This window comes from Mustelus asterias, chromosome 4, assembly GCF_964213995.1.
Source record: "Mustelus asterias chromosome 4, sMusAst1.hap1.1, whole genome shotgun sequence".
In the NCBI taxonomy this organism is placed as follows: Eukaryota; Metazoa; Chordata; class Chondrichthyes; order Carcharhiniformes; family Triakidae; genus Mustelus; species Mustelus asterias.
In genome coordinates, this window is record NC_135804.1 from 24,527,955 (window position 1) to 24,543,956 (window position 16,002).

Consider the following 16,002-nt stretch of genomic DNA (forward strand, 5'->3'; position numbering starts at 1 on the left):
GCTGAATGGGATGCATTAGATGATGCTGAGGGAAGTAAAGGTGGAAATTACAGAGGTAATGGCCATAATCTTCCGATCCTTCTTTGATATGAAGGCGTTGCCAGAAAAATGCAAAATTGCAAATTGTTCAAAAAAGCCCAGCAACTATATCCCAATTAGTTTAATCTTGGTCATAGGAAAGCTTTTAGAAACTATGACCAAAGATTTTTTTAAATTCTCTCAGAGGGCTGTTAATCTTTGGAATTCTCTTCCCCAGAGAACAGTGCAGGCTGGGTCACTGAATATATTCAAGCCTCAGTTGGACAGATTTTTGATTGACAAGGAGTCATGGTTCATGGTGGGCAGGAAGGAAGGTAGAGTTAAGGTCACAATCAAATGAACCACAATCTTATTGAATGGTGGAGCAGGCTTGAAAGGCCAAATGGCCTACGCCTGCTCCTATTTCTTATTAAAAACTAATATTGACTTGGAATAAATGTGCATTAATCAAGGAAAGACAGCATTAATTTGTTAAAAGCAAATCAGATTCAACTGTCTGGACTGAGTTTCTTCGATGTTTATGGGTAATACAGTTGATCTGGTGCACATGGACGTCCAAAAGGCATTTGATAAAGTGCCATAAAACGGGCATGTTGACAAAGTTGAAGTCCATGTAATAAAAAGGACATGGATCCAAAATTGGTTGCTTGACAGGAAAACAGACAGTAGTCATAAAATGGTTGTTTTTAGGACTAGAGGAAGGTTTAAAAGGAGTTCCCCAGGGGCCAGCACTTGGACCCCTGCTTTTCTCAAAATATATTAATGACCTAAACTCGGGTGTACAGGGTGCAGTTTGAAAATTTGCACGCGACACAAAACTTGAAAGTAACAGGAACTGAAAGGAGGATAGTCGTACATTTCAAAAGGACGTAGGCTGATGGAATGGACAGATACGTGACAGCTGAAATGTAATGCAAAAAAGCATGAAGTGATCCAACTTGGTAGAAAGAATGAAAAAAGGTAAAAGAAAGTAAAGGATACAATTCTAAAGCAAGAACAGAGAGGTCATGGAGATATATGCGCACAGACCATTGAAGGTAAGACAGGCTGCGAAAGTGGTCTAAAAGGCAAAAGGGAATTCTAGGCCTTATAAATGGAGGCATAGAGTGCAATGTCAGGGGAATTATGATGAACCTTTATGAAACATTGGTGCTGCCTCAAGTGGACTGTTGTGTCCATTTCTGGGAATCACATTTCAGGAAGGACGTGAAGACTTTAGAGAGAGCAGGAAAAACGTACAAGAATGGTTCCAGGGATGAGGGACTTCAGTTATGTGAATGAATTAGAGAAACTGGGGCCATTTTCCTCAGAGAAGGTTGAGAGGAGATTTGACAGAGGTATTCAAAATTATGAGGGTCGAGACAGAGTGAATAGAGAGAAACTGTTCCCATTGGCAGAAGCACTGAGAACTGAAGTACACTGATTCTAGGTGACTGGCAAAAGCATCAATGGCAACATGAGGAAAAAGCAGCAAGTGGTTCGAATTTGGAATGCACTGTCTGGGAATGTGACGCAGGCAGAATCAATTGTGGCTTTCGAAAGAGAACTGGATGAGCACCTGAAGAGCAAGAAAACGTAGGACTACGGGGAAAGAGGACCAGGATGTGGGACTAGCTCTGTTGCTCTTGTAGAGAGGTGGGATGGACACAATGAGCCAAATAGTCTCCCTCTGTGCTGTGATTAGTCTATGATTCTAACTGACTCCTTCCAACCTTGTCATTACAAGCCCTCAAATCTTGACTTTGGCCTTTTTTTTTGCACTAACATCCTCTGCTCCACCTTGGGAGACAAAGCTTTCAGTCACCATAGTTCAATGCTCTTGGAATTCTCTCCTTAAACACCCTCCCAGTTTGCTCTCTTCCCTACCTTCAAGAACGTCAAGTCTCTTGCTAACATTCAGCACCCATGTTTCATCTCTGAAGTGCCTTGAGATGTTTTACTAACTTTAAAATCCTACATCAACAGAGGGTGACACTGTTATTGGATAAAGGAGAGAGAAATGCACGTACCTGTAATCCACTTTCCCATCTTCTCCTACGTCTTTATCTTTCTCTTCCACCTGTTTTATGCCCATAATATCTCCCAGTTTGGTCCCAGCCAATTCCCAGTGTTTATGCTGAGCCTGTCACAGAAATTAAATTGCAATTAAAAATGTAAATATATATTCCTAGCATTGAAGACATAATCATTGGAACATTCAACTCCAGCATGTATGTAATGGGCCAAGTGGATCCTGTTCAATATTTTTACTTGATCAGTTGACCAAATGTATAGTTTACCAAGTCAAGAAAGCAAACACATAAAATACATATATTGTATGAGCAAGTGGAAAACGCTTGACCTCTGTTATAATTGTAACATTACATTGTATTTTGAAAACTGCTGATTCTTTTATTGGTTTTTCTTGACAAAATGTGGGCTGGTAAGTAACAACTAACATTCAAGCCACACAAGTGCCGGCAGTAACCATCTCCAACAAGAGAGAATTTAATCATCTCCTCTATCTTTAACAGCATCATTATTGCTGAATTCCCCATCATCAACATCCTGGATGTTAACATTTAACAGAAACTGAACTGGACCAAGCAAATGAATACTTTGGCAACAAAAGGCTGGAAATGCTGCAGCGATAACTCACCCACCTCCAGACTCCCCAAAGCTTGTCCACATCTAAAAGGAACAAGTCAGGAGTCTAATGCAATACTTTACTCTTGGCTGGATGAGCACAGCTCCAATAACACTCAAAATGCCTGAGACCATCCAGGACAAAGCAGCCCACTTGATTGGCACCCTGTCCATTCCCTTCCATTCACCAACAGTGTGTACCATCTACAAGACATACTGTAGCATTCCACCATGCATTCTTCAACAGCACTTGCAAAACCAGTAATCTCTACTGTATAGAAGAACACGGGCAGCAGACTCATGTCGACACCACCACATCCAAGTTTCCCTCAAAGCCCCCCACAGCCTGACTTGCGATTATATTGTCATTCCTTCACTGTTATTGGGTCAAAAACCTGAAACCCTCTTCCTAACAGCACTGTGGGTTTACCTACATCACATGGTCTAGAGCGATTGAAGAAGACGGCTCGCCACCACCTTCAAAGGGCAATTAAGGATGGGGAACAAATGCCGGCCTTGCTAGTGACGCTCACACCCCTTGAATGAATTTTTAAAAACCCATATTCTAGAGTACCATAATTAAAATGTTTGCACAGTATGACAAGAATTTTTTTTATTTCTCTATGTAATGAAATAATAAAATATACAATTAATTTTAACAAATGTCTAAATATTCCACCTTACTTGTGGGTGCTGTGATATGATGTGCACATTGTTGTAAGGGGGTATATCTTAAACTATTATCAACCACTAGCACCTCAGGGCATTAGTCCCATTACTTGCAGGCAGTCTGCAAGCAGCAGGGTAGAGATTAGATGTACAATGCTCAACATCCAAGTGAACATTATCTCTATATAGTCTTATCATCAAATAAATAACCTACATCATTGTTTCATCAATTCTTGTTCATGATTGGTACATCTACGTTGAAGAAAAGAAAAACATTTAGCACCAACTTATTTTTTTCCAGGAAAATTAAATTGATCTTGTGTAGCTCAAGTACAGTAATCCTTCTTCCTCCATAATACACAAGAAGCATTTGATCAGAACTGACCACTATTCGATCAAATGAATCAATGAAGTCAGTCCTCAGTATAATCAACTTTGATTTACTAAAGAAATAACGCTTCTTCAGTGGGAATTGATAAGTGTGAATGAAAATGCACTCAAAACTGAGAAAAGCTGTGATGCTAAGACCAGAATCTTAAACAATTTGCACTTTTAAAATTCAATAGTTCTGCTTCTTCTGCGTTAGTTGTGCTGACATCAGAGATTAATATCAGTGCTCCATCACCATTTGTATGGGTCGCACTAGCTAAACCAGGCATGACCTACAGAAATGGTAGTCCTGAGAAGGAAAACTTACAAATGAAAATATTCTAAAGATGGGTCTTGAAGATTTCAATAACTATTTTCTTTGGCAACTTGTTCCATTGTGAAATTGTCCTTGGGAAGAAAGATTGTTGATATATTGTCTTGGAAACAAACGGGGGCAATTCTCCCAAAAACATTCTAAGTGCCGAATTTTATAGCGTGATTTTCAGAATGAAAATCTCCCACACTCTGAGCACTGCAGAGTGATTCACTCTGAATAGGCGGGGCCTATTCCTGCTGGGGAGGCCAGCAGCATAGCGCTGAGCAGACCACGGAAATCAGCGCACGCACAGTAGTCCCACACTGTCAGACCCCCTGATTTTTCACTGCCACGCCAAACCACACCCCCCCCCCCCCCGATCTCCCTGACCACACCCTCCCCCGGATTCCCAACCCCCGTCCATCCCCCCAGTCAGATGGCCAGCTCTGATCACCCCCTTCCCTCCCTCTGCCACCAATCCCTATTCAGAGTGGCAGTGGGTCCCCCCACCCCCACCGATTGGCCACCAAAAGGCCATGCCCCCTTGAGCCCAGCTCCCTTGGCACTGCCCGATGCCTGGTGGGCAGTGCCAAGGTGCCCCTTGGGCATTGCCAGTTTGCCCCTTTGCCAGTGCACCGTGCCGGGCCCACCCCCCGGTCTTTTTGTTTGTGTGAATGGCTACATCATGTTCTATCATTGCCAGAGGGCACCAGGTATTCTTTTCTATCAAATCCCACTAGTCAATTCCATATTTTACAGAAACTGGTCAGTCTATTTTTGTCACTGCTTTGCTGTAGTGATTCCCTTTCCAAATCTTTGATCAGGGATGTGACACTGGTGTATTTCCCATATTCATTCATGCAGAATTAGCCTAATATCAGTTGTAGGAAAATGGTTGAATCTATAATAAAGAATGTAATACCAGGACAACTCAAAAATAATGTTAGAATTGGGCACTGTCGATGTGGATTTATGAAAGGGAAATCATGTTGAAAAGAGTTGGGAGTTTTTTGAGAATGTAATTAACAAAATAAATAAACAGGAACTGATGGATGTAGCGTATTTAGATTTTCAGAAAGCTTTTGATCAGGTCCAACATAAGAGGTTAGTAAACAAAATTAGAGCACATGAGATTGGGGTGGAAATACTGGCATGGATTGAGAACTGGTTAGTGGACAGAAAACAAAGACTAAGAATAGATGAGCCATTTTCAGGTTAGTAGGGTACAGCATGGATCAGTGCTGGGCCCTAGATATTCACAGTCTATCTCAATTACTTGGATATGGGAATCATGTGTAATATTTCCAAGTTTGCAGGTGACACAAAATTGCTGGACGTTTGAGCCTTGAGGAGGATGCAGAGACACTTCATGGGGATTTGAAGAGGTTAAATGAATGGGCAAACATTTGCCAGATGGAAAACAATGCGGTGAATTGTGAGGTTATCTACTTTGGTAGGAAAACAGAAATTCAGAGTATTTCTTAAACGACGAGAGGCTGGGAAATGTTGAACTTCAAAGGGACTTGGGTGATATTGTTCATGAATCACTGAAAACTAACAGCAGGCAATTAAGAAGGAAAATGTTGGCCTTTATTACAAGAGGAATTGAATATACGAGTAAAGATATATCACTACAATTATGTAGAACTTTGGGTGAAATCACACCTGGAGTATTGTGCATAATTTTGGTCTCCTTACCCAAGGAAAGATATACTTGCCAAAGAGGGAGTGCAACAAAGGTTCACTAAACTCATTCCTGGGATGGAGGAATTGTTCTAGAAGGAACAATGAAATAGACTGTGCCTCTATTCTCTGGAAGTAAGAAAAATTCAAACATACAAATGTTTTTTTACAGGGACCAACAGGGTAGATACAGGATGTGTCCCCTGGTTAGAGGGTCTAGAACCAGGGGCCACAGTCTCAGAATAAGAGGTAGGCTGTTTAAGTCTGAAACAAGAAGGAAATTCTTCAGTCAGAGGGAAGTGAATCTTTGGAATTCTCTTACAACTGTGGAGGTTCAGTCATCAAGAATGTTCAAACTTAAAATTGCTAGATTTCGACATATTAAAAACATCAAAGGATACAGGGTTGTGCAGGAAAACGGCATTGAAGTAAAAGATCAGCCGTGATCTCATTGAACGACAAATCGGACTTGAAGGATTAAATGGTGTACTCCTGCTCCTAACTCTTATGTTTTTAGAATCATGCAGTATCGGTTTGGATCGTTTTGACCTAATATAGATCTCTCAACATTAGGATTCCATATACAACCTGCATACTCCAGGATTGGATGAGCAAATGTTTGGTCAGCTATAACTCTGGTATTTTGCTGCAATACCAAAGATTCCAGCTCAGATATCCATTTGGACTTACTTGTATTATTAGACATGTATAAAGTCTATGATTGACTTCAGCACAATGAAGTCTATGATTGACTTCAGCACTACGACACATGCTTTTTAGTGGGCACTTTGAAATTTATAGGTTTCTGCTCCTTTTAATTTTTCAACATGGCTTTCAAACATTGAATCAGTGGAAATTAATGTCACTGAAGTCAAATGGTTTGTAATTTCTTAACTTTGGCTCATACGCAAATTTCACCTCTTAGGGAGGCTAATCCTTTCATTCCATGCTGAACTCTAACCGCTATTTCAAAATTGCAGGACTGAATTTCCCATCCATTTACCTTCTTGCGCTCTTTCTGCTCACGATGCTTGCGGACCAGTTGGCTTCCTTTTCTGGAGATGATTGCCATGTCAGATGTGGCATCTTTCACGGGAATCACTGGCTCTGGCTGTCAGTGAAACAATTGAAACAAATTAAGTAACATATAATAGGAAAGAGCTTACTACCACAGAATTACCAAACACAGAAGCAGGTCATTTAGTCCACTGTACGTCGAAAGTGCTTGTTTCTGCTCCTACGTCTCATAGTCTTGTGTAGTCCCCCACGGCAAAGCCTCAGCCAATCAGTATCAACTTGCCAAACCATCAGCACCTGTTTCTCCTGTTGCATAAATTGTGATAGCTTAAAATTTGGCATTCTTGCACTTGCCCTGATTTGTGCAAAATGAAAAGCTGGCAACATCTCTCTTTTCACCAACACTCTTGAAAACTGTACCACAGCAACAAATACTAACTAATGTTTCTGTGTATGCTCCTACTAAAGAATATCAAAACTGATGAACAGTTCCAGTGAAACAAAATAATTTTAACTGTTCGTTAAATGAAACAGATTACTCAAAACTCTGGAGGGATTAAGAAAGATAACGACGAACACATATTTATTGATCTGAACACAGCACTAACAGCTATTCTTTGTCTATGAATCAATCACAGCACTACATTAAATGAATTTAAAGCAGTTGCAGAACTGGCAGAGTTCATCTGTAGCAAATTACAAATTTCACATCTTAAGAGGTGAGAACAAATGAATCTAACTGCAAAATATAAAAAAGTGAGGGTGCGACATTCACACAGGCTGTAAAACAACTTTATTTTAAAAACATTTTAAATATTGGCTGAAAGCTATTTTCAATATTAAATATTTTACAACTAACTGTTTATTTGAAAATAGTTATCAAAAAGCAATGTAGGCAGCATGACCAGATCTGTTGGCTCCCACATTACACCATACTGGTACAAATTTAAAAGGAGCTGACTCTGGTCTATCCAAAACTGACAACACTTATTTGCTTTGTCAAAACTTTAAAACATTCAAAAGAAAATCTGACAGTTAGTAGATTCAAATCAAACCTACCTGTTTGGTAAAGACAATTCGTCCATCCAAGAACGGTGGTACTAAGTTGTGCACCAATAAATGAACTCGAGTTGCATTGTCCTCTTCAAAATCTTCATCCACCTCCAGACGCTGAACCACACCACTGGTTAACATTCGATTTGTTTCCCATCGTTCATTATCCTAAAAAAACATCCGTTTGACAAACATTCAATGACTACAGCTCTATGATTCTAAAATCAACTATTTCTCTGAAGTGTTCTGTAACTAAGGTATCAACAAACGGTAACATTATCCAAAGCTCAATTGGTAAAGGTGCAAAAGGAGTAGACTATTATGCATTTTCAACAAATTAAATCACTACAGAAACCAGAATTTTAGGAGAAAAAAAACATTGTGCAGCCTAACACTTTGAATATTAGACGGCTGGCGAAAATCAACAACAGGATTAAAGATTGAAGTGCCAATGCAGGAAGACCAAGTAAGAGTGGTGTTAAATGTGGAGGCTTTTCCCAGTCAGAGAAGGGTGTGATTCCAGGCAGTACCTGGCATTTTTGAAAAAGAAGATGTTTTGCTCTATGGCTGGGGCCGTTTGAATATAAATACGCTAAGTCAATGGTCTCTAGGGTAAAAAAGGGAGTACTGGAAAGACAATTAAAAATATGTATGTACCGAGCAGTCTTGAGTCATTAGTGACTTCAGGAACAACAAAGAACAATACAGCACAGGAACAGGCCCTTTGGCCCTCCAAGCCCGTGCCGCTCCCTGGTCCAAACTAGACCATTCTTTTGTATCCCTCCATTCCCACTTCGTTCATATGGCTATCTAGATAAGTCTTAAACATTCCCAGTGTGTCCGCCTCCACCACCTTGCCCGGCAGCACATTCCAGGCCCCCACCACCCTCTGTGTAAAATATGTCCTTCTGATATCTGTGTTAAACCTCCCCCCCTTCACCTTGAACCTATGACCCCTCATGAATGTCACCACCGACCTGGGAAAAAGCTTTCCACCATTCACCCGATCTATGCCTTTCATAATTTTATACACCTCTATTAAGTCTCCCCTCATCCTCCGTCTTTCCAGGAAGAACAACCTCAGTTTACCCAATCTCTCCTCATAACTAAGCCCCTCCATACCAGGCAACATCCTGGTAAACCTCCTCTGTACTCTCTCCAAAGCCTCCACGTCCTTCTGGTAGTGTGGCGACCAGAACTGGACGCAGTATTCCAAATGCGGCCGAACCAACGTTCTATACATCTGCAACAACAGACCCCAACTTTTATACTCTATGCCCCGTCCTATAAAGGCAAGCATGCCATATGCCTTCTTCACCACCTTCTCCACCTGTGACGTCACCTTCAAGGATCTGTGGATCTGTGGACTTGCACACCCAGGTCCACCCAGATCATTTCAGATCCATGGGCCCTTTCAATGAAGAAAATTAATCATGGAGTTCCTTGGTAGGGCGGTTTCAGCACCTTGCACAAATGAATAAAATTGCAAATGAGTTTCCCATGCCAGCTTTCTGAGTGCAATAGGAGGTAAAACCTTTGATTTGCTCTGGTGCTTCATTCATCCGGCAAAGGAGGGAGCCAAAGCTTTCAATGATTTGAAAAAAGATCCTTGAAAAGCATTATTCTCCAAAGCCACTGGTCATCACGAAATGGTTCAGGTTCCCACGAAGGAATCAAGTGGTAGGTGAAAGCATTGCTCAGTTTGTGGCAATCTTAAAAAGGCTGTCACAACGTTGGGTGCTCGGTGAGTCATTAGAAGATACTCTTCGAGATTGTCTAGTTTGTGGTCTCCAAGATGGGGCTATCCAAAGAAAATTGCTTACTGAATGTGCTTTGACTTTGAAGACAGTAATAGAAATCACAGTGCCAATGGAACTGGCTGCGAAAGAGGCTTCAAAGTTTGGTGCAAGAATGAATATGAGAATTGCACATAAGTAGTCAAAAAGACAACAAGCATGTCATAAATATGCCAAAATGGGCCATTCAACAAGTGAACGGATAGTCAATGCAAGAATTGTGGCAAAATGGGTTACATTGCAAAAGCTTGTTGGACCATGCCAGCTTTTCCTGAGAAGAATATTCAGAAGAAGAATCTGGATCCCTTCACAATAAAGAACAAGTTGCATTCTACAAAAATAATTTTCAACACCGAAAGAGTTACACTGCCCGAGAAAATGTCTAGAACCAGACTGAACACCTTTTAAAGAAAAATAAACTATCATAGAAATCCTACAATACAGGAGGAGGCCTTTCGGCCCATCAAGTCTGTACTGACCACAATCCCACCCAGGTCCTATTCCCATAACCCACATTTACCCTGCTAATCCCCCTGACACGAGGGTCAATTTAGTATGGCCAATTAACCTAACCCGCATATCTTTAGACTGTGGGAGAAACCCAGAGCAACCAGAGGAAATCCACGCAGACACAGGGAGAAAGTACAAACTCCAGACAGTGACCCGAGGCTGGAATTAAACCTGGGTCCCTGGCGCTGTGTGGCAGCAGTGCTAACCACTGTGCCACCCTTTGATAACTGTCAATACTTTACACAAAGTTCAACAGTAAATTAACCTGAGGTACAGCAAGTAAACAGCTGAGGGATCCTTAAAATAAATTTTAAGAAATATGAGCTTTTTGTTAGCTTATGTGACCCATATGTAACCTTGCACTGCTCTCTAATACGTTTATGTTCATCTTAACTATTTGGGGGAGATTGTCCCAAAAATATATTCTAAGTGTCGTATCTGCGTAAAAACGGAAGTAAATCCCGCTGGTTTTTTGAGCGGTATTTTCAAAATGAATCTTCCACACTCTTTGCACTGCAGAGTGTACTAATGTAAATCAGAGGGTGGGGCTTATTTCCACTGGAGAGGCTGGCAGCATAGCGCTGAGTGGGCCACTGCGCACGTGCCAATCTATCAGCACCAAGATCGGCGCAAGTGTGGTGGCCCTGCACTGCCAGCCCCGCGACCCCTCATCGCTGGGCCTCCGACTCCCCCACGTCCCGATCGCTGGCCCCCCGAACATGTCTGTCCAGCCTCATCACCCTGCCCCTGGGCAATCCCTAGCCTCCCTCTGTTACTCAGCCCACATTCGGAATGGCAGCGAGACCACCCCCCCCCCACCCCCAACCTGCATCGATGCCCTCCCCATACCCCCAGGGGCCCCGTCCTCATTATGCCCTGGCCCCTTTGCATTGCCGGTGCCTGTTGGGCAGAGCCAAGATGCTCCCTGGGCATTGGCACTTTGCCCTTTGGGCAGTGCCAGGGGGCCAGGTTGGCATTGCCCCATACCCACAACCCTCTGGGGGTCTTCAATGGCCTCCCTTCACTCCAGCGAGGTCAGGCCACTAGCTCCCCGCAAGTGGAGAGCTATTATAAACGCTGTTGGAGTCCCAGGCCTGCTAATGATATATAAAATACATTAAAATGAAAATTTGCATAAATTATGTAGCTCCACACCGATTTCCGGCTCAGAGTTTACGGTGCTGGAAATCTGGCTGCCGGAGACTCGCGGAGTCCATGGCACCCAGCGGGAAGCCCGCGAAACGGCCTCCGTTTGAGTCTCCCGGCCTGCTGTGCTACAAAAGCAGCGCAGTGGGCTGGGAGAATTGTCCCCGTTCTTTTTTTGGAATATCGTCATCAAGGTAATAGGGTGAAGGAAGAAAAGTTAAAAACAAATCACACATACCTCATTAATTTGCCTCTTCTGTGCAGAAATTCTCTTCTGTGTCTGTTTCTGCAACAATTGCTCCCGCTTCTTTACATATTCCTCGGAAGTGTACGCCAGAGGATTGTGAAAGTCATCATGTCCTTCATCCATCATGTACCAATCTCGATCTGCTTGCTACAAGATTGGGAAACACACAGCACAACAAGTTACAATAAGCAAAGTTAAGACTGTTTTTTCAGGGAACATTCTCACGTCATTTTCAGTTTTATCCATTGCAAAGCAGTCCAAGTAAAAAAAAAACTTGCATTTACATAGCACTTTCTACAATCACCGCATGTTGTTCACTCAGGCACACTACCTGGGATTAATTTGTATAATGAGCACACATTCTGGTTCACAGAGTCAAACCATTCCTGCAGAAGTAAACCATTTTACACTTGGTACAGGAAATGATCTTCAACGAGCTTGAATCACAACATGATTGACATCTTTTCAGACAATATCCTTCTGGAATCAGCTGCAAAACGATGCACTTGAGCAGCTTAAAGCACGTCGTCCCAGATAAGATGTGTCAGGACTGTCTTTGAGATCTGCCCTGGTGATATGATAAATTCTTGAATTCAACTCAATAGGATAATACTGACACAAATCTGTACCCTATCAATCTGTACCCGATCACCTACACAGGTGAGTGTTACAGAATTTGCGTTAAGTCTTGACAAGAAACCTCCTACACATTCAAGCATAACAGAATAGGAACAAACCACACGTGGAAAGCATTCATTCACCTTTAATAAGTCACAGCTCATTTTAAAATGAGGTATTGATTAATATTTTAGACCAGCATTAATTCAGATTGTCGGCAGCAACAGTTATCCCTCAATTCGAGGATGACATCTACTCAGTGTCACTAGTTTCGGCCATGGGCTTCATATGACTGAACTGGCCAATTCTCAGCTGTACATCTTTGAACAAATGGGGCAGGATATCCCACGAGGTAATGGGACCCAGAATGCTGGTTTTCCTTCCTTTTCTTTCTTTGCAGCTGCTCTGCCTCACCATTAAGGCTTTTGGACTCAAACCATGGTGCAGCTTGATGGACAAGTCGCTGCCATTTTGAACAAGTGGTAGCAAGCTCCTTCAATCATTAATGTCACTAATGCCACACTTCAAGGAGAGCTTCGGGAGTGACTTTGTCACGTTTTCTTTGACCCGTCGGAACACAGTACCTGTGATATTGATTGAGGGTCAATCTGGTCATTTATTTCACTGCTATTTTTTGGCATCTGATTTACACATGTTGCGGCCACATTTGTCTACATTACAACAATGGTGATACTTGAAAGATCATGAAGAGATTTCAGACACACGGAGGACATTATGTAAATTTAAGTTTGGCCTTTCTCCGGTTCATGATGCACCAATAATTACCTAATTGAAGTTAATTTATGTCAGTACTCCATGACATTTCAGAGAGACGTTATAATATTCTATACAGAGTTCCTTTCTCTCTGTATAGAAACAATTTATGGCATGTGCAAAGCATCTTTTCCATCATATATCAGACAAATTCAAATGCTAGCAGTTTTTCTAAAGGACGGTACATTTTTGAAATGATAAACACAAATGTTAAGTTCTTTTTCCAACTGTACTTTAAAATTTAGGAAAATACCTTACCCTTTGATCTTCTTCCCACTGCCTTTGCTCATCTTCATTCTCAAAATAAATGCCATCTTTACCTTCTTCCCTCCTTCCTGAAGAGGTTGGAGAGATTACATTTTAGTCTAATACAGCAAAATAATCACTGTTACAATTTTAAAATTATAGCTATGTATTAGATTCAAGACTTTTGCTTTAGGAACACTTCACAAATTTTGTATCTTAAACTTTCATCTAAAACTCAAAACCATTTACTATGCATTCTTCACACAAATATTTGTATCATGTCTCAAATCTCAGATTACTAATTCAGATGTGTTTCTAAAGTAAACACTTTACTGGACTATTTCGCTATTCAGTCCCTATGAATGGGTGGAAATCCAACCTCCATAATGAATCGTCAGTTACAAGCCTCTAAGCTGTAAAGGTAAAGTCACATCACTGGAGAGGAGATGCAACAAATCTGCCTTTTTGATGTAATATTAAGATTTTTAAAGAAATGATCTATTTTAATAGAGAAAAATTGAGAATAAAACATGTACCTTTGCCTTTGGAAAGTCGAGGTGTTGCCCCCAAATGCCTTCTGTCATCAGCCCACTCATTGTATTTGTACGATGGTGTTGGCAGAGGTGTATCCTCTTCATAATGGTTCCTTCTAGACCTGAAGAAAGAAAAACCTACTTAAAATCCAAGCGATCATGGCAACTAAAATCTCAGAACAATCAATGAAACAAATATCTTTTGAACATGAGCATTTAAACCATCACAGGGAAATATGATCCGTGTCAGCCTCTGTGTCTCAGGATCAAATAGGCTACAATAAATTACCAAGCTTTCATTGAAGGATTTTCCATATTCAAATTTAGAACTAGGTCAATACTTCACTGAATAACGACAGCATTACCAACTGAACAGTCCGACACGTTGCTTCCTGAAGTTCCAAACTAGATGCGAGTGCTCCAAGATGGTATTACCTTTTATGTAGGTTACGAAATGGCAGAAAAAAACCTTTGCTGAATACTTGAACCAGAATTAAATAAAACAAAAACCATATGGACATATTATAGAGACTAAACTGTTTCAGCAAGATTCAAAGGACATCAAGCAACATTGAATTGCTTAAAACAGAGGGATTCTGAATGCTTTATCTTTTCTTCTTCCTCTCCAAGTGTAATGTCCTAACATTATGTTAGAGGTTGTGGGTTTTAAACAAAAATATGTGGTTTGCACACGTAGATTCAAAATAACAATAGGTTTACTGTAGGAGCTGCTGTCTATACAGAGTAGAAAAGGAAACTAAGATAGGAGCCTGTGAAACACCCCAATGACATGACCAACTCTTGAAGCAATCATGCAACCACCTAAATATATAACACCCTCCCACTTTATTTCTGTGGTCATGACAACAAATTATGATGATGTTACACATAGAATTAATAATATTCTGGACATAGTACTATGCACCATTAATAATTATACACAGTGAATAAGAAAGTCCATCAGGACATCTATTCCTCTTTGTTTGTATATGACATTCTGGAATTTGGCTGTGCTTGACCCTAGAAGTATGATTTGGAACTTCATTTGACACTTCCTCTTTTGGAACTACTTCTGCATTATTCTTACGTGGTATAGTAGCAAAGACACAATCACCAGGCAACTCAGATTTAACTGAATCTTCTGTAGTAGTATTCACAGAATAGAATCCATAGAATCCCTTCAGTACAGAAGGCCATTCGGCCCATTGAGTCTGTACTGGCCACAATACCACCCAGGCCCTGTTCCTGTAGCCCAACACATTTACCCTGCTAATCCCCTGACACTCGAGTCAATTTTAGCATGGCCAAACAACCTAACCCGCACATCTTTGGACTGTAGGAGGAAACCCACGCAGACACAGGGAGAAAGTGCAAACTCCACACAGTGACCCAAGCCAGTAATCAAACCCGGATCCCTGGCACTGTGGGGCAGCAGTGCTAACCACTGTGCCACCGTGCCGTCCAAATCATGTTGAGATGACAACAATTGGTCAGCATGGCAATGCCAAACTATTTCATCTTCAGTTTTAACTGCTTAAGAAACTGGACCTGGTTTTGCTAAAACTATGGCTGATACCAATTTCTTACTCTTGGCACAATTATGCACTAACACTCGATCTTTTTGTTGAAATAAGCGTCGTTTGGCCTCACTTCTCATCTAGCAATTTGAGATTATTGTTGACACTCTACTATCTTTGAAGTTTCTGAAGGTAATAACAAATCAAATGTAGTTCTCAACCTTTTCTTTGAGTAATAATGCAGGTGAACTTTGGGTAGTATTTCTATAAGATGCCAAAAAGCTATTCACATGACGTGATAATGAACCTTGCTCCTCTGAAGCTTTTAAAGAATGAATCATTGCCTATAATCACTGTCTATAATCATTGCCATGGTCACTGGATGCGCCAGATGCTTTGTAATACTACAGATCTGAACAATAGCTTTTTTTAAAACTCACAAAGATCTCTCCAGGTTAGTTGGAAAAGGTGGCATAATTGTACTATTGCATTCATCTATTTTTATACAGAACTCATATTTTCAGTTCCACATCTGTTTTTCACTAACCTTTCTTTATCGCGTCTCTCTGTGTCACGACCTGAAGAGCGATAACTTCTTTCACTCTTATCCAAATCCCTTTGTGAGGGAGTAGGAGATGGAGATTCCCACTGTGATCGATGAGAATACTGACTTCCAATTCCACTGTCATCATCATCCCAGCTAGATCGAGAAGGAGTAAGAGCATCTATAAAACAAGGTGATTTCAAATGTGATGCAAAAAAATAACATAAGGCCCCAGTCTTTCCTTCCCATTATTTTATGGCAATCTTCCAACACCAGCACCCCACCCTCAACACACACTGC

At 41.1% G+C, this 16,002-nt stretch overlaps 1 protein-coding gene across 1 annotated transcript in view; it reads right to left on the reverse strand.

Moving 5' to 3' along the window:
• Positions 1–16,002, reverse strand: part of dhx38 (DEAH (Asp-Glu-Ala-His) box polypeptide 38) — a 105,273-nt gene that overhangs the window by 73,065 nt on the left and 16,206 nt on the right. The window contains exons 5-11 of the mRNA XM_078210651.1: positions 15,706–15,883; positions 13,645–13,763; positions 13,121–13,197; positions 11,462–11,617; positions 7,778–7,939; positions 6,705–6,812; positions 2,049–2,161 (exon numbers count right to left, since the gene is read on the reverse strand). Of these exons, the coding sequence (XP_078066777.1) occupies positions 2,049–2,161; positions 6,705–6,812; positions 7,778–7,939; positions 11,462–11,617; positions 13,121–13,197; positions 13,645–13,763; positions 15,706–15,883 (913 nt within the window). The remainder of the gene's footprint in view (positions 1–2,048; positions 2,162–6,704; positions 6,813–7,777; positions 7,940–11,461; positions 11,618–13,120; positions 13,198–13,644; positions 13,764–15,705; positions 15,884–16,002) is intronic.